The sequence below is a fragment of the Calliphora vicina genome, chromosome 2 (genome assembly GCF_958450345.1).
Source record: "Calliphora vicina chromosome 2, idCalVici1.1, whole genome shotgun sequence".
NCBI classification, from domain to species: domain Eukaryota; kingdom Metazoa; phylum Arthropoda; class Insecta; order Diptera; family Calliphoridae; genus Calliphora; species Calliphora vicina.
The window spans coordinates 84947452-84974198 of record NC_088781.1 but is presented as its reverse complement, the minus strand read 5'-3'; the positions used below and the strand labels follow the sequence as shown (position 1 = coordinate 84974198).

Sequence of the window (26747 nt, the reverse complement as noted above, 5' to 3'; positions counted from 1 at the left end):
GTCGACGTATTTCACAGATATTGGATCATAAACATTGCTAATATTTTCACAAAAATGTGATATGTCCAACTTTAAAGGATTATAAAATATGAACAGTACATTTATAAGGTATGGCCGTCATTGAGATTCTGATAATATATACTGTGAATTTCACATGAAATCGGAGGAGGTTAATATCTGAACTAAGTCGAAAGGGTATGGAATGACACAACAAGATATGTATCCATGTTTACAAATAATAATAATTTAAAAATGTTGTACTTACTTGTCCAAATCTGGAGTTTTATATAAATTCATAGCTAGGTCAACCAATATGCTATGATCATTGATTTTATATAGTAACTGGATAAAAATTTTAACGCATTTTACCAGGTGTGCTGAAAAGCTGCCAGGACGATCGATTTCGGATGATGGTATTCGCCATATTCCATTAAATAAATTATTATTTTTTCTATCGTAAAATAACCCATTCACAAGATTCCCTAAACTTGTCTTATATTGGCCAAGCAAGAGTTGTTCACTCTTTGTTAGATCGCAATATTCTGGAGGAGAATTCATATAGTGATATACTAATCGATAAATAGATTTATAATGTTCTGGAAATCGAGTAGCACACTCTTCGATATTTTGAACAACCATTCGATAAACAATTTTCAGCTCTTCTGCATTAAACGCTCCACCCTTTATGTGTATGTTATTCTCATAATCTGTCAATGATTCATCGGAATCTGATTCACTCTCAACATTGGACGTATCTGACGACAAAACTGATGATCGACCACTACTTGCGACCATTGCAGAAGTTGATGTACTGGGACACTCCTTAAAAGAAAAAAAGAGAAAAAATATTTTCATTTTAAATTATACATATTTTAATATGATTTGGCATCTCTGCTCCAAAATATAAACATCGTGTTAATTACTCAAAAGAAAGCTTTGGGGCAATAGCCCTAAATACAAGTAGCCAAAAACTTCTGACGGACCCAGCACTAGTTCCAGAGAATTCATATACTATCTAAAGAAGCAGTTGCTTTTCAAGAAAATAATCCTCCTATAATTCTGCCACAGTTTTTCGACTGTTATTGTTTTAATTGGAGATAAGTATATGTACATTAGGCATATAACTAATTATGGCGAAATTTTTGGCAAACCACCACACAGTGGGGCAGAATCGAAATTTTTTGGAAATAAATCTGGCATTTCTAAACGGCTGGTCCGATCGGGATAATTGGGCGTAGCTAAGGAGTATTCGAGTTTAAGTTATTAAAATGGGCCCTACAAATGCTCCAGGGGCGGCGCTATGGGGGCTCAAAGTAGGGTACTTTCGACATGTAAAATTTTTAAACACGTGCCATTTTTTTCAAAGAATTTTAAACACGTGCCATTTTATTCAAAGAATTTTATATTTTTTGCGTGTGCTATTTATCTCTTATAATTTCCTAGTTATAGGCATTTCAAAATTAAAATTTTAAAATTTTGCCATACCATGGGTCCGCTTTTTTAAAAATATGGGGCGAACTTTTGGACCGAATGGACTCGAATTTTTGTTAGTTAGACAACTAAATTACCAACAACATACAAAAGATTTCAGAGCAATATCGATTACGAATCCAAATGAAAAAGTGCAATATTTTTGAAGCACGGAGTTTAAAGTGCCATATTTTTGAATCTAATTAAGATATTGACTTGAAATTTTTTTTGTAAGACCAAAAATTAACTTATCAAAACAAAAAAATATAGCTCGGAATAAATGTGGATCAAATTGTTCCTAATATTTGCAATCCTATTAACATTTTGAAATAAATTTTAGTTTTAGAAACTCAATGAATATGTAATATGAAATAAAATCTTTATTTATTAACGATACTCAATGAAATATTCAGCGTTTTTAAGTTTCTCATTATAAATAGCAAGGTGTAAAAAAAACTTGTCAAAAGTTCAAAGGGAATCCCGCAATTCCTAAAAATTGGAGCGAAAATCCCAAAAATGGTATTTTTACAATTTTGCCTATAGGGTCCACATTTCCTTCGGGGCTGGGAAAATACTTTAGGGATAGATAGGGAACACATCAGGGTTTCCAAAACTGCTTTTCGTTTTCTGATCCCAGCTTTGGGATTTTAGAACATGTGGCCCAAAGTTGAAATTTTGATAAAAAATAGGTAAATTTCCAAAGGGCGTAGGGCCGACATGTTCGAAAAATAGGACATGTTTTTTATACCAAAATGTTCTCCGTAAAGAAACTTTATAGAAAAACATAAAATTGTTATATTTTCTTAAAGAAAGTTGTTTTTTAATAAAAAAAAAGAGTTAAGTCACCTTGTCAAAAAACAGCAAAAATATACTATTTTCTGAATTTTTAAATTGAAAATCGGTTATTTTTGGATTCGTAATCGATATTGCTTTAAGTGTTTTGTATGTTATTGGTAATTTAGTTGTCTAACTAACAAAAAAAAAATCGAGTCCATTCGGTCCAAAAGTGCGCAATATATTTTTAAAAATGCGAACCAAGGTATGGCAAAATTTTAAAATTTCAATTTTGAAATGCTTATAACTAGGAAATTATAAGAGATAAATAGCATACGTAAGCAATTTGCATATTTGCAAAAATTGTCAATAGTTATATCCCTAGTGTACATACAAACGAATGACTATTGGAACAAAAATTTTATCCAACTAGCTATCGCTGTACAAGGATGCATTGTGTGTTATATATACAGTATGGAAATTGGACTCATTCGCCTAAATATGGACAAAAAATTAGTTTTTCTTGAAAAACGCAAAATTTAAATCGCAGGTACGGAAAAACTGTAAGAGGTATTGACATAATTTTTTCATATTTTTATTCCCTATTTTGATCTCAATAAACCCCAATGTGATGATCGAAAAAATCTGAAAAATGAGCTTTTATTTTAATTTTTCTCGAAATATCTTAATTTTTTTCCTAAATTTTTTGTTCAAGTGGCCTGAAACACGTTAATGGTCTGGCGAATTTGTAATAACTTTAAAATTTTTTAATCAAATTTTGTCATTTATATCTCATTACAACGATAATTACGTACATATTTCGATTCTTTTGCATTCAATTGCAAAAGTATTTATTTAGTAGCAAATTTTTTTCAAAAACTGAAAAATTTGCATTTTTCTCTAATTTTGGCGATACAGGGTTAATTTCCAAAATTTTTTTTTAATGTAATATTCATTAATATAAATAAATCTACACATTTATAGAAAAAAATTCAGAAAGTTAACGAGTTTCACCTATTTATTCCATATTAACAGTAAAATTTTGCATATATCTGAACTTTGACCTCGATGCGCGTCCAGAAATCGTTGCCCGATTTGGATCAAATTTTCAGCACTTAACATTTAGGCCTAGTGTCACAATATTCCACACGGCACTCTTCAAAATTTTAACAAACAATTTTTTCCATACAACTGATTGTCACTCTAATGTATAGTTACGTTTAAACCTAAAATTATAAGGACTGTTTTCATACACAAATTATTTTAACAGACAATATAACTATAAGTTAACATATAACCAGATTCGTGTTAATGTGGGTCAGAAAAGTAAAGGTTCAAAAATAATTCTTTTATCGAAAATTTTCGATTCGTCCCAGTCAAAAAAATTGTATTGTATCGTAATCTGTGTAATCGTAAATTGGGGCTCAAGCATAATTTGAAAACTTATAGGGTAAAGTATTTTTGAGATTTTTTTTTTTCAGATTTTTCAAGTCGAGTTTTTGCCAAAAGTCGGGTTTGTCGGCATTTTTTTGAGTTTTCTTCATAACTATGTCAAGACCCACGATTTTCATTACTTTTGAGGACACAGTTTAAAAGAAAAATGTCCATGCTTTATTTTTGTGTGCAAAAATTGTTATTTTTAGCAATGAGTTGGCTCATTAAGGTGCCCACAGTGGGGCAGAATCAAAATTTTTTGGAAATAAATATGGCATTTATAAACGGCTCTTCCGATCGTGATAGAATTTGACATGGGTGTAGCCAAGGAGTATTCGAGTTTAACTTATTAAAATGGGTCCTACAAATGATCCAGGGGCGGCGCTATGGGGGCTAAAAGTAGGGTACCTTAGACATGTAAAAGTTTTAAACACGTGCATTTTTTTTGTTTCCTATCCGATTTATCTCTTATAAGTTATAAGCATTTCAAAATTTAAATTTTAAGATTTTGCTATACCAACCTTTTTTAAAAATATAGGTCGGACTTTTGGACCGAATGGACTCGAATTTTTGTTATTGGTTAGACAACTAAATTAATAATAACTGTTACCGCCGCCACTGTTTATTTATTATTTACATATTTTCTTGTTTTATTTATTACATTTTGTTTGTCCCATTTCACTCAAAACATATATAAAAACATATACAGACATACATGTTTATGCATTTGTTTACTCTTTTTTCTTATTGTACAATTGCTTCGTCTACTGCTTTAAAAGGCATTGTAGTCAATTATTAAGGGATTTTGTTTTGAGTTTGTTAAAATTCTAAGTAGAGAAAATAAAGTAAATTTATTTGTTGCTCTTAAAAGTTGTTTTTTAATTAAATCAAACTCGGAAGCCACAGTTCTTTAAAACAATTTTTCGTGTTTTTAATAAAATTAAAAAAAATATTTGCTGTGTTCATACTAATAAATCGTGTTTCAAATTAGACAAACTAAAATGTCGCAAACCGAATTTAATTGTAATAAATGTGAGTTAAAAGACAAGGATCGCATGCTGCAGTGCGACTCCTGTGATAAGTGGTTCCATTTTAAATGCGTTGGAGTAAATAGTGACGTTGCAAATATGAGTTGGAATTGCTACTGTGGCAACGACAAGCCCGTCGTTATTAAAAGAGGCGCATCCGCCGACACTTCACAAACACCACCATCCGTTAATGCCGCTGCCGAGTTCTCCGCAGCCTCATCCCCCGCAAGCCAAATATGTAGACCTCTTTCTGATGTGCCCGGTACATCGTTATTGGGTAATACTGTACATCCACCTAATCAACATAAAGCTGTGCATATAAAAAAGCACAAATGCAACCAATGCAAGAACAGGGAAACAGCTATAGAAATGTATTAGGGAAAAAGTTATGGCTCCAGCAAAGGTATTGCCAACAACAAACTTAGGTGAAAAATATATGCAGCACAATTCTACCAACCAATGTGGCCCAACGACGTCATCCGGGTTTTTGTCATCACATACTCAACTGCAGTTGCATATGCTAGAGGAAGAAAAAGAGCTACAGAGAAAATATTTTGAGAAGAAATATAGTATCATTTCTCAAGGTGATGTAAGCCAAACTTAAAATTTTTTTTAAAACATGTCTTCTTTCCAGCCAACTGCGTCGCAAATTGCAGGTGATTCCAAATGAGTTGCAAAATTTCGATGGCAATAGCACAGAAATAGCAGGCTACACTGATGGTGAAAACCTAAAGCGTTTACAGTCATGCCTTCAGGGTCGTGCCAAGGAACTGGTCAAAAGTAAATTGCTAATTCCGTCTATGGTGTTTCGGTCGCCCAGAACAAATTCTATGTGCACTCACCATACGAAATATTTGCTCCACTATGGAGGCGTGTAATTTAATGGCTCATGGCAATGCACATAAAGGATGACAAAGTTCCAGTGGTAAAATCATTCAGCGATTGGATATACAATATAGCAGCCGCAGCAAGCCAAGTCGTGTCGCTCACTGGTAGTAAAAAGACCGCATCTGTAAACAATCATTTTGTAAAAGTGAGCAGCACAAAATACAGAATTGTGGTGAATTCCAGTCCTTGAATTTAGATGCCAAGTGACAACAAAATAGATCACCTGCTGCAAAGCAGAGGCTGTCCATCGCTACTAGAAAACTGAAGAGAGCTCTTTGTTAAGAAGAGGATCGCAGAAAAAGAAGATACATTGAGAGTTTGACGAATACTAAACATACGAACTTTTCTCTTTGGAAAGCCACACGTAACATCAAACCACCGGTAGAGGGAAAAACTCCGTTGAGAAAAGCTGACGGTAATTGGGGAAGAAATGCTAAGGACAAAGCATTAATTTTTGCCGAGCACCTACGTAGTGTATTTAAGCCAAATCCACCCAACAATGATTTTGTACTGGAAAATCCTCCTGTTCATGAGACAGCGGATGATCATATCAGAGTAAGTCCCGAGGACGTTCGAAAAGTTATCAAAAATAACATAAATACAAAAAAATCTCCAGGATATGACAAAATTACGCCATCCATGATTAAAAACCTACCGAATATACCTATAATCGTGCGATCATTAGACTAGGCGTTTTCCCAACAAATTGGAAAATTGCTCAGATCATAATGATACCTAAACCAGGAAAAGATTTAGGCCCTAATTTTGTAAATCACGTCACCAAAGTGATATTTATGTGCAAAGCAAAAACAACATTTAACACATTTCAAAAATTTGTTTTTGTTTTATGTACAAATTCTGAACCAAACAAACGCACAAAAATTCAAGCGTTGATTTGCCTTTCATAATTTGAAAACAAAAACAAATTTTTAAAATATGTGAAATGTTGTTTTTGCTTTGCACATAAATATCACTTTGGTGACGTGATTTATAAAATTAGGGCCTTAATAATGCCGCCTTCATACAGACCTATAAGTCTACTGCCATGCATATCAAAGTTATTAGAGAAAATATTGCAATGTAAAATTATGCCATACTTAAATAACCAAAATATTATCCCAGTTCATCAATTTGGTTTTCGTGAACAACATGGAACCATTGAACAAGTTAATCGATTGACTGGAGAGATCAGAAAATTGTTTGACAATAAAAAATACTGCTGTGCTATCTTTTTGGACATCGCCCAGGCCTTCGACAAGGTTAATAAGGCATAAGGGGTTAATTCACAAAATTAAGTGTCTACTGTCACCAAGTACGCATCGATTGCTGGAGTCATACATATCAGACCCAGTTTTCAGAGTGAAATATTGCGATTATGTAACCAAAACTTTATTTGATATATACTTCTGACTTGTCTGTGTGTGATATACTTACCATATCAACATTCGCTGATGATACGGCAATACTTAGCTCACATGCAGATCCGCAGGTAGCTTCTACGAATTTGGCCAATTATCTGAGGCTCGTGGAGATATGGTTGAATAACTGGAGAATACGAGTGAATGAACTCAGAAGTAAACACATCACATTTACTCTCAGAAGGGGTGACTGTCCACCTATCACACTAAATAACATAAACATTACACAGACAGATACTGTTACATACCTTGGAATTCACTTGGATAGACGACTTACTTGGCGTCGTCATATAGAAGCCAAGAGACTTCACATGAAGTTAAGAGCCTCTAGCCTTCAATGGTTACTCAATAACCAATCTAAATTAAGCCTTGAATATAAAGTCATCCTGTATAAATGTGTTTTAAAACCAATCTGGACATATGGAATCCAATTGTGGGGAACGGCCAGTAATTCCAGTATTGAGCTTATACAGAGGGCCCAATCGAGAATTATTAGGACAATGACAGGTACACCTTGGTACATAAGAAATGAGAACATCCATAGAGACCTACAAGTACCGTTAGTTAAAGATGAATTCAAGAATGTCCCGCTTGCAAGACATCTCACATAGACCCAAACAAGATCAAGGCTTCGTAGAGCCGATCTACCACCCCGCTAAGATGTGGCCCATATGTACATCAACGCTCCCGTCAGAGAGCATTTAGTTTTAATTTTAGTTATAATATTTTATTACTTATTGTCAGGCCTAAGTAAGGCAGATTTGATAAATAAATAAATAAACGTTAATAAAAAAAAGTGGAAAGTTGTAAACGAAAACAAATTGTGCAGCCAGTGTTTAAATTCTTATCCGCGCAAGTGTTTCTCAAAAAAGGTGTGTGATATCAGCAACTGTACGGCAAAACATCATCCTTTGTTAAATAAATATGGGGGATTTCACATCAAGTGAACCAACTTTTAAAATCGATGTCATCCGACTCCGATGTCTATTGGATAGTAATTCAGACACAATTTTTCAACAAGATCGGTCAATAACTCTCGGAGTTAGAGGGGGTCAAAATTTGACATTTTGGGCATACATGTGATTTTTCGCATCCATGTAACTTATTACCTGTTGTTCTTAGCAAAATGTGTCCCAAATAGTTTAGATAGCTATTCATTTTCATTCTTTCGAAAAAAATATTTAAAAAAAAATTAAAAAATTTTTAATATTTTTTTCCGAAATCAAAAACTTTTTTGACTTTTTTTTTCAAAATGGGCCCTTTTTTTAAGTAAAGATTAGATATTTTCCTTGTGGACCTATTTAGTCGCTTATTGGGATGCAAGTTCGATATCTATCTAAAAAATGTTTTGTAACTCAAAACAAGCAATTTTTGACTTTTTTTGCAAAATCAAAAACTTTGTTGCCCTCTTTTTAATTTTTTTTTTGCTCAACAGAAAGCTCAGATGTTTTTCTTGAAGACCTATTTAGTCGCTTAGTGGGATATCTATCAAAATAAATGTTTTGTAACTCAAAATATGCAATTCTTGACTTTTTTTTTTGCAAAATCTATCTTTTTTTTTAAAATGGGCTCTTTTTTAAATTTTTTTCGCTCAAAAGAAAGCTTGGGTCTATTCCTTTAAGACCTATTTGGTTGCTTAGTGGGATACGAGTGGGATATATAGCAAAATAAATGTGTTGTAACTCAAGATATACAATTTTTGATTTTTTTTGGCAAAATCTAATTTAAATTTTTGTTTTTGCTCAAATGATACTATCCCACTAAGAGACCAAAAAGCTCTTAAAGGAATGGACCTAAGCTTTCATTTGAGCAAAAAAAAATTTAAAATGAGGGCCCATTTTGGAAAAAAATTCGATTTTGCAAAAAAAAAATCAAAAATTGTATATCTTGAGTTACAACACATTTATTTTGCTATATATCCCACTCGCATCCCACTAAGCAACCTAATAGGTCTTAAAGGAATAGACCCAAGCTTTCTTTTGAGCGAAAAAAAAATTAAAAAAGGGCCCATTTTAAAAAAAAGTTAGATTTTGCCAAAAAAAAGTAAAAAATTGCATATTTTGAGTTACAAAACATTTATTTTGATAGATATCCCACTCGCATCCCACTAAGCGACTAAATAGGTCTTCAAGGAAAATATCTGAGCTTTCTGTTGAGCAAAAAAAAATTTAAAAAGAGGGCCCATTTCGAAAAAAAGTCAACAAAGTTTTTGATTTTGCAAAAAAAAGTCAAAAATTGCATGTTTAGAGTTACAAAACATTTTTTTTTGATAGATATCGAACTCGCATCCCACTAAGCGGCTAAATAGGTCCACATGGAAAATATCTAACCTTTATTTTAAGAAAAAAGGGCCCATTTGAAAAAAAAGTCAAAAAAGTTTTTGATTTTTTTTTCGAAAGATTGAAGAAATAGCTATCTAAACTATTTGGGACATATTTTTCTAAGAACAATAGGTAATAAGTTATATGGATGAGAAAAATCACATGTGTGGCCAAAATGTCAAATTTTTACACCCTCTAACTCCGAGAGTTCCTGACCGATCTTGTTGGAAAATTGTGTCTGAATTACTATCCAATAGGTCTAACCTTGGTGCAAATTTCATCCCGATCGGAAGACATCGATTTTAAAAGTTGGTTCACCCTGTTGAAGTAGCAACTCAAGGGCGCAGTGGAAGTGTAAATGCACACAATGACCGTAGTCAAGACAAACAGTGTTTCATTCGTCTATATTGGAATGGTGGCTCTTTGGCAACGTTCTCATTTTGAAATGAAGGTTCATCAGTGACCTTGATAGAGCAAAGCCTTTTCGATAAGTTAGGACTTACCGACAAACAAGAACCTTTGGAGCTACGTTGGACTGGCGATACAACTCGATCTGAAAACGATTCTGTAAAAATTAATATACAAGTATCCAGCATCAAAAATGATAGTAGATTCACACTTTACGATGTGCATACAGTGAATAATCTTGGTCTTCCCATACAGTCTATAAATTTTGATGATATAGTCAAGGACAACTCATATCTAAAAGGTTTGCCTAAGTCATATACAAATGCAAAACCGATGGTTCTAATAGGTCTTAACAATTGGAGACTGGCTGTTCCTTTAAAAACTAGAGAAGGCGGACGTACTCAGCCAATTGCAACAAAGACTCGTCTGGGATGGACCCTGCAAGGTAATGGCACAGATTTTAATAAATTGTTTACTCTAAATATTCACACATGTGAGTGCGATACTCAATATAGAAATCTACACGATGAAGTGAAGGAGTATTTTGGCTTAGATAGCCTCAAGAGAAAAACATTTTGTGGTCGGAGAACAACAAAGCAATGCAAATTCTTGAAACTACCGTCATTAAGAAGAATCAACAATTTGAAGTCGGTTTACTCTGGAAAGATGAAGTCCCACAATTGCCAGAGAGTTATGAAGTCGCTTGCCATCGCCTAAAGTGTCTCCAAAAGAAATTCAATAAAGATCGATAAACTCATTTCCAAAGGTTATGCACGAAGGGTATCTTCCCATTTTTGTTGCCCTAAATCCGAATAAACCTGGTAAAGTTCGTCTAGTATGGGATGCAGCAGCAAAGTCGCATAATAAGTATCTAAACGACTTTTTAATTTGTGGTCCTGATTTACTTACTTACTTTTTATACCCTTCAGCTTCGTGAGAAGGGTATATATAAGTTTGTCATTCCGTTTGTAATTTCTACATTTTTCATTTCCGACCCTATAAAGTATATATATTCTGGATCCTTATAGATAGCGGAGTCGATTAAGCCATGTCTGTCTGTCTGTCTGTCTGTCTGTCTGTCTGTCTGTCTGTCTGTCTGTCTGTCTGTCTGTCTGTCTGTCTGTCTGTCTGTCTGTCTGTCTGTCTGTCTGTCTGTCTGTCTGTCCGTCTGTCTGTCTGTCTGTCTGTCTGTTGAAATCAGTTTTCTGAAGACCCCAGATATCTTCGGGATCCAAATCTTCAATAATTCTGTCAGACATGCTTTCGAGAATTTTGCTATTTAAAATCAGCAAAATCGGTCCACAAATGGCTGAGATATGAGGAAAAAACCAAGACAACCTCGATTTTTTACCTATTTTTTTACCTATATCTGGATTACTAAGACATTAATATAGACAATATGGATATCTAATAATAGATATTTCAAAGACATTTGCAACGACGTATATAAGACCATAGTAAGTTGGACCTACAATGGGTCAAAATCGGGAAAAAATTTTTAACCCGAATTTTTTTAAAAAAAAAAAAATTGAAAAAACAAAAAAAAAATTTTTAAAATTTAAAAAAAAAAATTTTAAAATTTAAAAAAAAAAAATTTTTAAAATTTAAAAAAAAAAAATTTTAATATTTAAAAAAAAAAATTTTTAAAATTTAAAAAAAAAAAATTTTAAATTTAAAAAAATTAAAAAAAAAATTAAAATAACAATCGAAAAATTTTTTTTCCAAAAAATTAAAAAAACTGGAAAAAAAATTAAATTTAGTTTACCTAAAAATATTTAAAATTTTGAAGTATAATTTGGTGAAGGGTATATAAGATTCGGCACAGCCGAATATAGCACTCTTACTTGTTAACATTTTAATCGAGTTTCGTGTGGGACAAATAGCGATTTGTGGTGATATAGCAGAAATGTTTCATCGTATAAATGTTAAGGGCGAAGACATGCATGCTCAGCGATTTTTGTGGTTCGAAAAGGGCAACATTATTCAACGACCATGTGTTTATGTATAAGCTGCACACCTTGCATCGCTCACTTTGTTAGAAATAAAAACGCAAGTGATTTTAAGAATATGTATCCTCGAACTGTGAAATCGATACAGTGCACATAGGGGCAAAGATATATTAAAAGGGGCGATAAATCAACCACTGAGTTTTGATGTAAGTTATTGGTAAAATAAAGTGAATAATACTGAAATAAAAAAATAAAAACAATGGAATTTTTTTTTTAATTTTTCTAATTATTTTATCAGTCATTTAAAATACATTAAATTACATTATATGTAGTGTTTATAAAAAATCTACTTTTTAAAAATCCTGTTTGTCGGTTATCCGAAAATTGTCCTTTTTTAGAAAACCGGTTTTTCGGTTAACCGACTTCGAAAAAACCGGTTAACCGACATATATGTTAAGAAAACATAAAATGTCTAATAAAGTATACACAGCTTTACAATTTTTGGTTTTTAGTAGTCGGGAATGTTAATATTATATAACTATAAATATGCAAAAGTCCACTTTATTTTGTAAAAATTTCAAAATTATTATCTCATTCAAATGGAATTGAGTATAAATATGTTACTAAATATATATAATTATTGGTTTCTTCATTAAATTTCAACCAAAATATGTAAATCACAATTTTTTTAATTAAATATTTAATAATTTTAAAAATTTATTATCACCTCGACTTTCTGATATGAAAGAGAAAATGTTCCAAGTCCCAAAATATGACATATAAGATGCAAACGCACTTCTTCTTAACTGTGATTATTTGTCATTATAATTCTTACCAAATAATTAATAAAACTCCATTATCAGGTGTCAAAAATATTTAAAATCATGGATTTTAGACTGTTTATTTCTGAAAAGGAACTTTGTTCACTAAGCTAACGAAATGATTAATAAAATAAAAATGAATATAAACAAGTAATAGCTCTCTTACTGTGCCAAATCTTATTTACCCTTCACCAAATTATACTTTAAAATAAATTTTTTTAAATATTTTTAGGTAAACAAAATTTATTTTTTTTTAATTGTTTTTTCAAATTTTTTTTTAGTTTTAAAATTTTTTTTTTTTGGAAAAAAATGTATGAAAAAAATTTTTTAATGAATAAAAAAATCTGTTAAAAAATATTTTTCCCGATTTTTACCCATTGTAGGTCCAACTTACTATAGCCTTATCTACATCGTTGCAACGGCCTTTGAAATATCTATCATTAGATATCCATATATATACATAGTAGTCCAGATATAAAAATATGGCAAATCAGTTCCCAACAACATATACAGTAATTTTGACTTACCTGCACAATCAACTTTGCACGATATTTTGTGCAGGTAAGTTAAAAATGCAGTTAACCTCAATGCACTTACCTGATCATTGATGCTGGTAAGTGCATTTACAGTTTACTGCCCAAAAAAGCAGCTAACGGCAAATAATTTACACGAAGCTTTGTGATTTTTCCGTCTAAAAATAACGTCAAATTGATATTATAGCTACTTTTAAAATTATTAATAAGTGTACAACATATTTTTCCATTCAAAATTGTATTTTTCTTATTTGTTTTGATTTAATTTTGTATTAGGCAGCTAAATTAAATTTTTTTCATGAAAACCAGTTATAGCTTCCAAAAGTATTATGCACTTATCTTAAATGTGCAGGTATGAACAATGCATTTAAATTAACGAATTTATATGGAGTTTGGTAAATAAATATACAAAACACAAGTTTTGTGCACTTATATGCAAAATGCTCTTAAGTGAAATGCAGGTAAGTCAAAACTTAATAAGTGTACAACATATTTTTCCATTCAAAATTGTATTTTTCTTATTTCTTTTGATTTAATTTTGTATTAGGCAGCTAAATTAAATTTTTTTCATGAAAACCAGTTATAGCTTCCAAAAGTATTATGCACTTATCTTAAATGTGCAGGTATGAACAATGCATTTAAATTAACGAATTTATATGGAGTTTGGTAAATAAATATACAAAACACAAGTTTTGTGCACTTATATGCAAAATGCTCTTAAGTGAAATGCAGGTAAGTCAAAACTACTGTATCAATATTATTAATACAAAAAAACTATTTTATTCAATAAAGAATAAGATACTTTAATAATGAAATATACACCTTAATATTCCGTTTTTAATAGATATTAAATGTAGTATTTTTTTATTACGTTTGGCCTGATGCTACTCTTAAACCAAAGATTTGAAAAAAAATGTTCTGAAGAAACTATATGTAGAAAAGTGTCCTCTTTCCAATGACATATCATTTGTTTTGTAAAACGCATTTTTCATTTATCGCCACAAGTCACTATATAGCTGCCCCTATGTGCAGTGTTATCATTATATGGACAATTTTATCGATAGTGTGGATTCCGAAGAAGAGGCAAAGGAACTGGCGATTCAAGTTCGAATGATTCATGCAGCTGCTGCGTTTCATATGAGAAATTGGGTTACTAATTCCGCGCAAGTAAGGCAACACGTGTCTGATGATGGCTCGGCAACTCAGACGTCGTTTATAGCAATAGAAAACATTCTTGGTATGTATTGGGAATCCAATAATGACGTTTTCCAATATAATTCTAGATTTTTAAGGCTTCGAAGAGATGTGTTCCAGCCGCATGTGGTCCCTACTAAAAGGGAAGTCCTTCAAGTCCTAATGTCGATTTTCGACACCCTGGGATTTGTCTCCCATTACACTATTGGTCTCAAAATGCTTCTACAAGATATATGGCGGTCAGGAATAAAATGGGACGATGAATTAAACGACGATCTTCTTTCGAAATGTTCTTCATGGCTTGGTAATTTGGTCAAAGTCAATCGTCATCCCGCGATGTTACTCCAAGCTGCTGAAATTGACGGTAAAATCCAGCTACATACATTCGTAGATGCCGGTGAAAATGCATATGCGGCAGTATGCTACTTTAGAGTCCAGCTTAATGATGACGTCGATGTTCGTATTGTTGCAGCCAAGTCAAAAGTCACCCCTTTAAAGCCCATATGTATTCCTCGTCTACAGCTTTAAGCTGCTTTAGTCGGAACGAGACTGGCTCAAAAATTCGTAGCGCAACTCGCCTTAACTGTGAGGAATGTTTCTTTTGGTCTTACTCAAAAACAGTGGCTTTCAATAGACCCTAAAAATTTCAAGGCATTCGTTATGTATAGAGTTGGCGAAATATTAGAATTTACTAATGTCACGCAATGGAGTTGGGTGCCGTCCAAATTAAACCCTGCGGACTATGCTACCAAAATCTTTACATCTGACGACGATATGTGGCTCAATGGTCCTGTATTTTTGAAAGGTGATAAGAATCTGTGGCCTAAATGTCCATGTATTCAATTAATTGGGTTTCTGGTTTAATCGGTTAACCGAGCAAATAATTAATCGGGGTTTAGATTTATTCGGTTAATAATCGGTTAATTTAAAATTATTCGATTAACCGAATAATGTCTATTCTAAATTTAAATTGAAAATACAACCACGAATTTTGTGTACAAAAACATAACAAACAAAACATAACAATTCAACCAAAAAATAATACCAAATATGGTATTTGAGATCCTTTTTGAATACACATTTGAGTTTTTTTTAGGATTATAGTGAGATCTTCTGAAATAATCTTTTAAAAAAAGACTATAATTTAATTTGTATTCCTTTTAAACGATTTTTTTTCTTAAAATTTAATAAAACTTGACTTGGAAAAACTCTATCGCTGATTGTAGATGTTGGAGAAATCGAAAGCATGATACAGAATATCCAATATCTCAGTTTTTTCTAAGCATATCAAATCTTTCGTTATACCATTGTATTGTTTTAAATATTGAATACGTTTGATAGTTTCGTTTAGTTTCGTTAAGTTCTGTACATGTAAATGCAACCAAAATTTCAAATACATATAAATAATATGGCAGTTGTTATTCTCACTAAACATTTTTCTTGGATGTTCGAAAAAATATATAATTTTAATTTGAAATTTGTATTTGAATTGAAATGGAAAAATAAATACAAAAAAATATGTTAAAGTGCAAAAAAAGGAATTTCGGTTAATCGGTTAATCAACACAAATTAATCGGTTTATTTGTTATTTGAAAATCGGCAATTTTAAATTATTCGAACAGTTAACCGACCAAAATTAATCGGTTAACCGATTAACGGTTAATCGATTGAATACCCTAGTACGTACAGTGAAAACTATTCTTTATGCAATGTGTCCTGCCTTCAAATTTTGCGACGAATCATTGAGAAGTGCTCTGTGCGAAAATTAATTTATAATTAACTCTCGTCCTTTTACTTTTGTGGCTCTAGACTCAGATGAAGACGACGCACTAACTCCAAACCATTTACTCCTCGGATCCGCAGATGGATACAAACCGTTATGTGAAACTGAGTCAAAAATTATGTGCATTCAAACTTAAAAAAAATAAAAAGTGTTTTTTTCGCCATTTTTTCGAAAAAAGTACTTACATTAATTTTAAATTATACAGAAAATAAGAAAAAGATAAATAGTGTATTTATATTTTTCTGAAAGACAACATTTCGTGAAATATTATAAAAGCTAAATAATATCAAAATTCGTATTATTACGTGGTCCAGAGCCTTCCGAAGTAGACCTATTTTTTATATAATTTTCAACAGGTCAAAAAATTAAGACCTGTTTTGTATGTCCCAATATGTTCTTCAATATTGTGCAAAGGGATTTCATAGCCTTTCACTTTTGGATTTGGATCTATATTTCTATATAAGTGTAAAATTTCATTAAAAATGATTCATAAACAAAACTTTTATTGCATTTTAAAAAATAAAAATATGTATGAAAAACGTATGAAAAAACGACTTTTTTATTTTTTTAAGTTTGAATGCACATAACTTTTGACTCAGTAGATGTTTTTAAACAATTCTTTCATATTATTATTAATACATGTTAATTCAAAAAATTATATTTCAAGAAAATCGGGAAAGAATTTGATCCGTTATTAGCAAAAAACCAGACCAAGGTAGGTAAATAAAATAAAATTATACTTTTCAAATGCGAATAACTCATAAACTATAAGAGATAATATATGGCTAAAGCTAAATTGTAGATCTCGTCTAGTAGATTCCATATATATAAAAATCTTTCAAATCGGATCGCAAACAAAAATTTGGCATAATTTTTGATATACCCGAGGTGCCCCACTTTGGGTCATTGTGGCTGGGTCCCCCCTTGGTGTTATAAGCCCAAATTCAAAACTTAAACTTATCAACACCTCCTCTATAGCCACGGGAAATTTTATTAAAATCGGGCAATTCGTTTAGAAGTTACAGATTTATTTCCACTTTTTTTCAGATCCCCCACTGTGCATCCGTTGGAGATATAGTTATAATAGTCGACGATACACTTCCTCGAAACAACTGGCCCAAGGGAGTAATAACTGAAACAACAACCGCAAAAGATGGTCAAGTTCGTCGTGTTAAAGTCAGAAACAGTTCCAGTATATTTGAGAGGCCCGTAACGAAAATAGCTGTATTAGATGTCGGTAATACTCAGGATGGCAAGCTGATCGATTCCTAATTCGCTTACAAAGGGGGAATGTTACCGCCGCCACTGTTTATTTATTATTTACATATTTTCTTGTTTTATTTATTACACTTTGTTTGTCCCATTTCAAAACATATATAAGTACATACATGCAGTTAATAAGTACATACAGACATACATGTTTATGCTTTTGTTTACTCTTTTTTTCTTATTGTACAATTGCTTAATAACGGTTCTATCTGGTGATCGTCTACTGCTTTAAAAGGCATTGTAGTCAATTATTAAGGGCTTTTGTTTTGAGTTTGTTAAAGAGACAGTGAAAACAAATTGTTTTAAAGCATCGCTAAGTATTATATCTAATTGAGATATTGACTTGAATTTTTTTTTGATCAAATTGTTCCTAATATTTGCAATCCTATTGAAATTTTGATACAAATTTTAGTTTTAGAATCTCAATAATATGAAATATGTAATAAAATCTTTATTTAAAAAATCCCAAAACTGGTATATTTTAAAATTTTGCTCATGGGGTCCACATTTCCTTCTGGGCTGAGAAAATACTTTGGGGATAAATAGGGAACACACTAAGGTTTCTAAACTGCTTCCCGTTTTTTGATCCCAGCTTTGGGATTTTAGAACATGTGGCCCAAAGGAAAAATTTTGATAAAAAATGGGTCACATTCCGAAGGGCGTAGGGGCGACAAATAGGACATGTTTGTTATACTAAAATGTTCCTCGTAAAGATACCTTACAGAAAAATATAAAATAGTTATATGTTCTTAACGAAAGTTTATCTATATCTATATATATAAAAATCAAATGGTCCATGTATGTAATGGCATCTCGTGAGAACGGCTGGAGCGATTTGGCTGATTTTTTTTTATTCGATTCGAAATTTTCAGGAGATGGTTTGTAGAGAAAAAAATTTCCGGGTAAAACTCGGAATTTTTTTTGAGTCTAGTCAACTGTAATAAAAAAGCTCCCTATAGTATGCAGTACAAATTTAAATATTTTATTTGCAAATAAATATGAATAGGCAGGAGTATGCGGGTTGGAGAAACTAGAAGAACTAACATTAGTAAATGCTACCGGGCGAAGCCGGGGCGGTCAACTAGTATATGGGGAATTTCATGTCAAGTGAACCAACTTTTGAAATCGATGTCTTCCGATCGGGATGAAATTTGCACCAAGGTTAGCTCTATTGGATAGTAACTCAGACACAATTTTTCAACAACATCGGTCGAGAACTCTCTGAGTTATAGGGGGTAAAATTTTGACAATTTGGTCAAACAGGGGTTTTTTCTTATCCATGTAACTTATTACCTATTGTTCTTAGCAAAATGTGTCCCAAATAGTATAGATAGCTATTTCTTCGATCTTTCGAAAAAAAATATTTAAAAAAAAAAATAAAAAATTTTTAATATTTTTTTTCCGAAATCAAAAACTTTTTTGAATTTTTTTTTAAATTTTTTTTTTTTTTCTTAAAATAAAGTTTAGATATTTTCCTTGAACACCTACTTGGTCGCTTAGTGGGATGCGAGTGGGATATCTATCAAAATAAATATTTTGTAACTCAAAACATAAAATTTTTGACTTTTTTTGCAAAATCAAAAACTTTGTTGACTTTTTTTTTTCAAAATGGACCCTTTTTTAATCTTTTTTTTTAGGTCAAACAAAAGCTTAGATATTATCCTTGAAGACCCTTTTGGTCGCTTAGTGGGATGCGAGTGGGATATCTATCAAAATAAATATTTTTTAACTCAAGACTTACAATTTTTGACTTTTTTTTTTGCAAATACGATTTTTTTTCCAAATGGGCCCTTTTTTTAAAATTTTTTTTGTAGTCAAAAGAAAGCTTAGGTCCATTCCTTTAAGATATTTTTAGTCCCTTAGTGGGATGCGAGTGGGATATCTATCAAAATAAATATTTTGTAACGCAAGACATACAATTTTTTAATTTTTTTTTGCAAAATCAAAATTTTTTTCCAATATGGGCCCTTTTTTAATTTTTTTTTTGCTCAAACGAAAGCCTAGGTCCATTCCTTTAAGATATTTTTAGTCCCTTAGTGGGATGCTCTTTTTTTTAAAAGAGAAAAAATTTTAAAAAAAAGTCAAAAAAGTTTTTGATTTCGGAAAAAAAATATTAAAAATTTTTTTTTTTTTTTTTAAATATTTTTTTTCGAAAGATCGAAGAAATAGCTATCTATACTATTTGGGACACATTTTGCTAAGAACAATAGGTAATAAGTTACATGGATAAGAAAAAACCCCTGTTTGACCAAATTGTCAAAATTTTACCCCCTATAACTCAGAGAGTTCTCGACCGATGTTGTTGAAAAATTGTGTCTGAGTTACTATCCAATAGAGCTAACCTTGGTGCAAATTTCATCCCGATCGGAAGACATCGATTTCAAAAGTTGGTTCACTTGACATGAAATGCCCCATATATAAAAAAATTAAATGGCCCATGTATGTAATGGCATCACGTGAGATCGGCTGGAGCGATTTGGGCGATTTTTTTTTATTCGATTCGAAATTCAAAATTCCGGGTAAAACTCGGATTTTTTTTTTCTTGAGTCAACTGTAATAAAAAAGCTCCCTAAAGTATGTAGTACAAATTTAGATATTTTATTTGCAAATAAATAAGAACAGGCAGGTGTAACTTGTTTTTAATAAAAAAAAAGTCACCTTTTCGCTCAAAAAACAGCAAAAGTCAACTATTTTTTGAATACTTAAATTGGAAATCGTTTATTTTTGGATCCATAGTTGGTATTGCTCTGAAATCTTTTGTATGTTATCACTAATTTAGTTGTCTAACAAACAAAAATTAGAGTCCATTCGGTCCAAAAGTCCAACCTATATTTTTAAAAAAGCGGCCCAAGGTATGGCAAAATTTTAAAATTTAAATTTGAAAAATGAAAATTAATTGAAAGATCAATTATATATATATATATTAATTCCTGTTGTTCCTATAAGGAGCATAGGGCCGTAAAAGATCAATTAATTCTTAATAATTTAGGGACAACAATTTTCTTTTAAAATGTACCAACATTCTTATGAGATTTGTGCTCGTTAAAATTATTTTCGGAAGTGGGCTTTGTATGGGAGCTATGACTAATTATGGACCGATCGTCACAAAATTAGGTAGGCGTAAATTTAGCTTATATAAAACTTATTTGTGCTCAATTTGGATTAGATATCTTTATAACTAAGATATTTATGAGAGTTTATCTATTTTTAGATAGGACAATCGTATGGGGTCTAGTAGAAATAATTTTTTCTCGAAAATCGCAGGTACGGAAAAACTATAGAAGATATTGACATAATTTTTTCATATTTTTATTCCCTGTTATAATCTAAATAAATCCCAATGTGATGATACAAATTCTGAAATTTGTTTAACAAAATTTTTAAAAAATTGAAGATGGAGATTTGAAACTGCCGTTAAAAAAATTAAATTTTGTCAAGGCGTATTTAACCACGTGGCAGCGTATTTAAAAAATGATGTTTTTGTCACCGCTTTATGTGCGTAAATTATTTTAAAGTGCCAAAAAAAAAACTATTTCATTTTAAAAAGTTTGTTTTTGTGAATTTTTTTTGGCAGTTTAGAAGGTAAAAATTACTGTAGTTCTTGTATGTTGTAATTGTTGTAGTTACGCTGCCACCCGGTTAATACATCTTGAATTTTGTTGGTCATATTTGCGAATAGGTTAGCTGTATCCTATGAAGATAAAAACTCATATACAAGTAAATACGGATATATTTTAAATAAAAATAACTTTTATTTTAATATTTCTCAAAATAGTTTAACATTTTTCCCTAAATTTCATGTTCAAGTGGCCTGATACACGTTAATGGTCTGGGGAATTTTTAATAACTTTAAAATCTTTTTACAAATTTTCGTCATTTATATCTCATTACAACGACAATTACGTACACATTTCGATTCTTTTGCATTCATTTTCATTAATATTAATAAATATACATATTTCTGCAAAATAATGCAGCATGTTAAAGAGTTTCAACAAATTTATTGCATATAAATTGTAAAATTTTGCATATATCTGACCTTTGAACTCGATGCGTCCCGAAATCGATGTCCGATTTGCTCAAATTTTCAGCACTTAACTTTTAGACCTAGTGTCACAATATTCCACCCAGCACACTTTGAAATCTAAAAAAATCGGCTGTCACCCTAATGTACATTGACGATTTTTACGTTTGTTTACTATTTTGCTCAAAAGGATTCATGCTACTTTTTCAATTCTTACAATACGAAAATACAAAGTTGACTAATCAAGCATTATTTGTTAATTTAACAGCCACAATTATGCTGAAACTATTCACTGTTTCAGTGTTTATCAAATTAATGTGGCAACGCCATCAATTAAGGGTGGATAATTTTAAAGGAGTCGTTGTAAGGGAAACCAAGTTATAGGGGTTGCAAATTCACAAAGGTTTATTTGCCATTAATATAAATAATATTTTCATAACAAAAAAACGAACAGTATTGTGATAATGGTATTTAAGCGAAAAATTCAGCTTCTTATACAAATTTTATATATTCGAGTATTTTTAAAGACTTTTTCAGAAGCAACACAAAACACAAATTTGTTAAATGTAACTCGGTTAGTGATATTTAGTTATAATGTGTGTATACAGATGTATAAAATTATTAAAATTTTTTGCAGATCAAACATGGACATTCTAAATAAAAACTTCATCGATGAGGTAAATTAATAAATTCATGCAGACATAACATGTATCCCATTGTTAGCACATTGACTAATGTAATTGATTTAATTTGCAGATTCCGACAGGCATTTGTCAAGTTTATAATGGCACAACATGCATGAATTATTTGGCTAAACAATATATTTTTATACCGCCCAATTTATCTTTAAACGAATTAGAAGAACGCCTAAAAGCGGCATATGGCGTCATAAAAGAATCAAAGTAAGTAATATTTTTAAACATTATAATATTACACCGGTTTTAATTAAATAATAATTATTAATATTTATTCAAATTAATTTATTTTAGAGATATGAACCCAAATTGCCGCATTTATGCCCTTCCAAGTTTATGTTATAGTACACTGCCTCTATGTCGAACCCCTGAGCGTACAAATCTATTATATTTTGCCAACAGAGCTACTCACAAGGAACGCAAATTGAAAAAGAATAATACTGCAACTGTCATGGGAATTGAAAATCATATTACAAACTATAGTCGACTTAAAAGGTTTTTAGAGAAAAATACGAAAGAACATAAATTGGTGCTTAAACGTAAATCATCGGTTAAGTATGACGATGTGTTTTCCGGTGAAATATCTAGCCAGTATCCGCCAACAAGAGAATCCGAGAACTTACGACGAATTTGCCGCGACGAATGTGAATTGCTCGAAAACGAACTTTGCCAAAAGGAATATGCCATAGCAAAGAGACATCCAGTGATTGGACAAAAGTTACCCTTGGAAGAATGTTCACACTTGCCGCGCCATAGTGATTGCTCAACCATGGGCATAGCCATAGATGTAGAACCAACAGAAACATGCTATTGGGAAGACGGTTCTGGCTACAGAGGGACTCTGGCAGTGTCTATTTCGGGCAAGAAGTGTTTACGCTGGTCCTGGCTAATGAAAGAAATATCAGATTTTCCTGAATTAGCGGGACAAAACTATTGCAGGTGATGGTCACAAAAAATATATGTTATACTCAGAGCTTCGAATTAATTACTTAAATTTGAACTTAATTCACTATAACCTTCATTCAGAATTAAAAAAATAACAGGAAATCATTCCATAAAACCATTTCCAAAGAACGTATTCTGTAGCTTCATTCAAAGAATTATATTTGAATTCATTCGTTGAATTAACTCATAACTGAGTAAATTTTCTAATCCAAATTAAATTAAAATATTTTCATTAATGAATTGAAGACAAATTTAATGAATACATATGGAATTAATTCAATAAATAATGAATTCAATCCGTTTGTAATCATAGAGAATTATACATAGAGACAAGACACTAATTTCTGTCAAATTTAATTTTAAAAATTTAACTAACAATTAATTCTTTCTAAACTTTGATTCTATTTTTTTAAATTCCAAGAAGTACTGGTCAGATAATTTGATTCAATTCAAATAATATTATCGTCTCTGTAACTTGGAATTGCGTTTACAATTGAAATTTTTTTAGTTTTTCCAAAAAAATTTTCTGATATATTAAATTACGTATAAGTTATAAATGCCAATTTCAAACTTTTTTAAATTGTAATAAATACCAAACATTTAAGAATATCACTTTAAGATTTTATTTCGCAAAAAAATATAAACGCGATAGGAAACGGTATCACAATAGCTGATTTGACATGTTTGACTTTTACATTGATGATAAATGAATTATATATTTATTTAAAACAATTTTTAGGAATCCAGGTAGTATGGAAGACAGACCTTGGTGTTTCGTTGGTGACAAATCATTTGAAAAAATCATGGAGCCATGTGATATACCAAAATGTTCTGACAGCATTTGGGTGTATATCTATATGATAATGGGATCGCTTTTAAGTATATTTTTAGTATATGTAATCATATATGTATGGAGACGAAGGGGAAATCATGGAATGACCAATATTCAAAACGTAAATTTAAAAACATATAGAAATATAAGTATAAAAATTACATGATATACAATTTTTTGCAGATAAATACACCGAATGCAGACAAAAATATATATGGAAACTCTCAAGTTAATTCATCTCTTGAAATGTCACGTATTAATGTAAATGGCACAAACGATCTATCTCCATCGTTCGCTCAAAATATCGAACGAAGTTCTCTACTTAAAATACCCCATTATACACTGCAGGATGTAGAATTTGTTGAAGAACTTGGAGAAGGAGCTTTTGGTACAATAGATTTATTCACTTATAGTTCATTTATATAAACACCGATGTTCTTTTATTTTTATAGGAAAAGTCTACAAGGGCCAACTCACACTCGCGGGAGAAGAAAAAATATTTGTGGCAGTGAAAGCTTTAAAGGAAAATGCTTCATTTAAAACACAACAAGATTTTAAACGAGAAATTGAATTAATTTCCGACCTCAAACACGATAACATAGTTTGCATATTAGGGGTGGTTTTGAACAAGGAGCCGTTCTGCATGCTCTTTGAATATATGTCAAATGGAGATTTACATGAATTTCTTATTGCAAATTCACCAAATGAAAACAAGAGTCTAACTCAGTTAGAATTTCTTCAGATTTCACTTCAAATAAGCGAGGGCATGGAATATTTATCCGGACATCATTATGTTCACCGAGATCTAGCCGCACGAAATTGTTTAGTTGGTGAACAATTAATGGTGAAAATATCAGATTTTGGTTTATCAAGAGATATTTACAGCTCGGATTATTACAGGTATGTACATATAACAAACATAAAATGGCTTGTAGAATTTTTTGTTACCGATAATAACTAAAATTACTTAAAGGGTTCAATCAAAATCGTTATTGCCCGTACGTTGGATGCCGTCTGAATCAATTTTGTATGGAAAGTTTACAACTGAAAGCGATGTTTGGTCTTTCGGTGTGGTCTTATGGGAAATTTATAGTTATGGAATGCAGGTAAGTGTTAATTTAGTTTTAAATTCTACTACGCGAGTAAATTCCAATATAAAACCGATATATTTTCTTTACAGCCATATTTTGGTCACAGTAATCAAGAAGTAATTAACCTGGTAAGGTCAAGGCAGCTGTTATCTTGTCCAGAATCATGCCCCACAGCAGTTTACTCACTAATGATAGAATGTTGGCATGAACAGTCTGTTAGAAGGCCATCATTTGGAGAAATTTCTCATCGTTTACAGACATGGTATAATGGCCAACAAAAATTATCACATAATGTATCTTTTCAGCTATTCCAACAACCATTTATTCAAAACATCTGAAATCTAAATAAATACTGCAGATCAAAATAACTTACCGTTTTTATAAATTTACACTTATTAAATTAACTTCAATATATGAGTTTAATATACATACATATTGCACACTCAAATTTTCAGGATAGGCAAAAAACTGTTTATGTAAAAATGATTGTAATATTTAAAAAAAAAAATATTTCCATTTTGAATATGGTTTTGTTATACTTTTTAAATTTTATATTGTTCTTGTGGAAATAAAATACAATTTTGAGTTATGACTAGGGTTCCTAATTTCCCGGACTTTTTTCTTTCCCGGGAGGAAATTAAAAAATCGTTTCATTCCCGGGAATTCCCGTGAATATTTTAATACTAAATTAAACCAAAAACTAGAAAATTTTGTTCGAATAAATTGACTTGTAATTGTACCAGGGTTTTAAAAGAAGTATAAAATAACTATATTTGGTTGTACAGTGTTGGTCCAGCCTTTATAAGGGTTTCTAATTTAGTATTGGCATTTTATCGCTATTGTCACAGTCGTAGTTTTAATCAGTATAAAATCAATAAATTCTTTGTTTAATAAAAAAACTTAAGAATTTCGACTAAGTTAAATCTATAAAACATGTAGATAAACAAATTTGACCCACTATTGTTGTAATTATTTTCTCTAAATATGAATAGATAATATTCATTGAATATCCCTAAAAGTTGTAATGTTAGACATCTTAATAATTCCTTTAAGAGCATAAACTTTAAATTAGATTCATTCTTAATAACCAAATTTTTCTGCTGTTGCTTGAGTTGAGTGAAAAAAATTCGGTTATTTCAACCGTATACTTCTTTGCCAACTGACTATCTGTTGCTAGAACCGAAAAAATCTATGGATATAATAGAATGATTCAATTAGCAACAAATTTGGCCATCGAAACGAATCTGAAAATTGTAACTTTTAGAAGAAAATTTCCGAAAATTCCCGACAAACATTTCCCGAAAATTAACAAAAAAATATTCCCGGGAAATCTTTCCCTCATAGGAACCCTAGTTATGACCATACTGTAATCACGATTATTTTACTAAAAAAAAAATACATAACAAAATAATAGTCAATTGAACTCACATTTTTCAATTAAAGATGTACAATTATAAATAATAATCCGCAAAATGGATCACTTTTTATAGTAATAGTGGTACAGCTCAAAATAACACTCTTTATGTGAAACAAAAATAATTAGTTGTTCTTGAGCACATTGACTCAAAACAGACATAACGGTATTTTTCCAGTCAAAAAGATAGGCTGATTTCATAAACGCAGTTTGCAAAGCAACACTGCAAAGAAAATCGTTTACAAGGCAAAGCAATACTTTATGGCAATACGGCTTTACCAAAATATTCAATGACAATTTAGGACATTTGTGAACGCATAAATGTTTTTTGTTTTGAATTTAACAATTTGTAAATTTCCGTGAAATTACATATTTACATAAACAAAAATTCAACTTACCATAAATCCGCCATTTCTACTAAAATATTAAATTCTTGCCTCCAAGATTATTTTATAA

At 31.2% G+C, this 26747-nt stretch overlaps 2 protein-coding genes across 2 annotated transcripts in view; one reads left to right on the top strand and one right to left on the bottom strand.

Annotated features, from left to right (window-relative positions):
- Positions 1-261: 261 nt before the first annotated feature.
- Positions 262-26747, bottom strand: part of LOC135950621 (calcineurin-binding protein cabin-1-like) — a 355739-nt gene continuing 329253 nt past the window's right edge. The window contains exon 18 of the mRNA XM_065500153.1: positions 262-822. Within this exon, the coding sequence (XP_065356225.1) occupies positions 262-822 (561 nt within the window). The remainder of the gene's footprint in view (positions 823-26747) is intronic.
- Positions 21758-25286, top strand: Ror (Tyrosine-protein kinase transmembrane receptor Ror). Its single transcript, XM_065499339.1, has 9 exons — positions 21758-21888; positions 21952-21991; positions 22071-22216; positions 22304-22948; positions 23694-23907; positions 23970-24174; positions 24239-24686; positions 24760-24892; positions 24967-25286. The coding sequence occupies exons 1-9, from the start codon at positions 21779-21781 to the stop codon at positions 25213-25215; spliced, it is 2190 nt and encodes a 729-aa protein (XP_065355411.1). The 5' UTR covers positions 21758-21778; the 3' UTR covers positions 25216-25286.

Bases quoted from the DNA above. Each gene is read 5' to 3' on its own strand.
- Ror (XM_065499339.1), top strand. From the start codon at position 21,779: ATGGTATTTAAGCGAAAAATTCAGCTTCTTATACAAATTTTATATATT. The intron at 21,889-21,951 runs GTTAGTGATATT...AATTTTTTGCAG, and splicing joins AATTTGTTAAATGTAACTCG to ATCAAACATGGACATTCTAA. The intron at 24,175-24,238 runs GTACAATAGATT...TTATTTTTATAG, and splicing joins ACTTGGAGAAGGAGCTTTTG to GAAAAGTCTACAAGGGCCAA.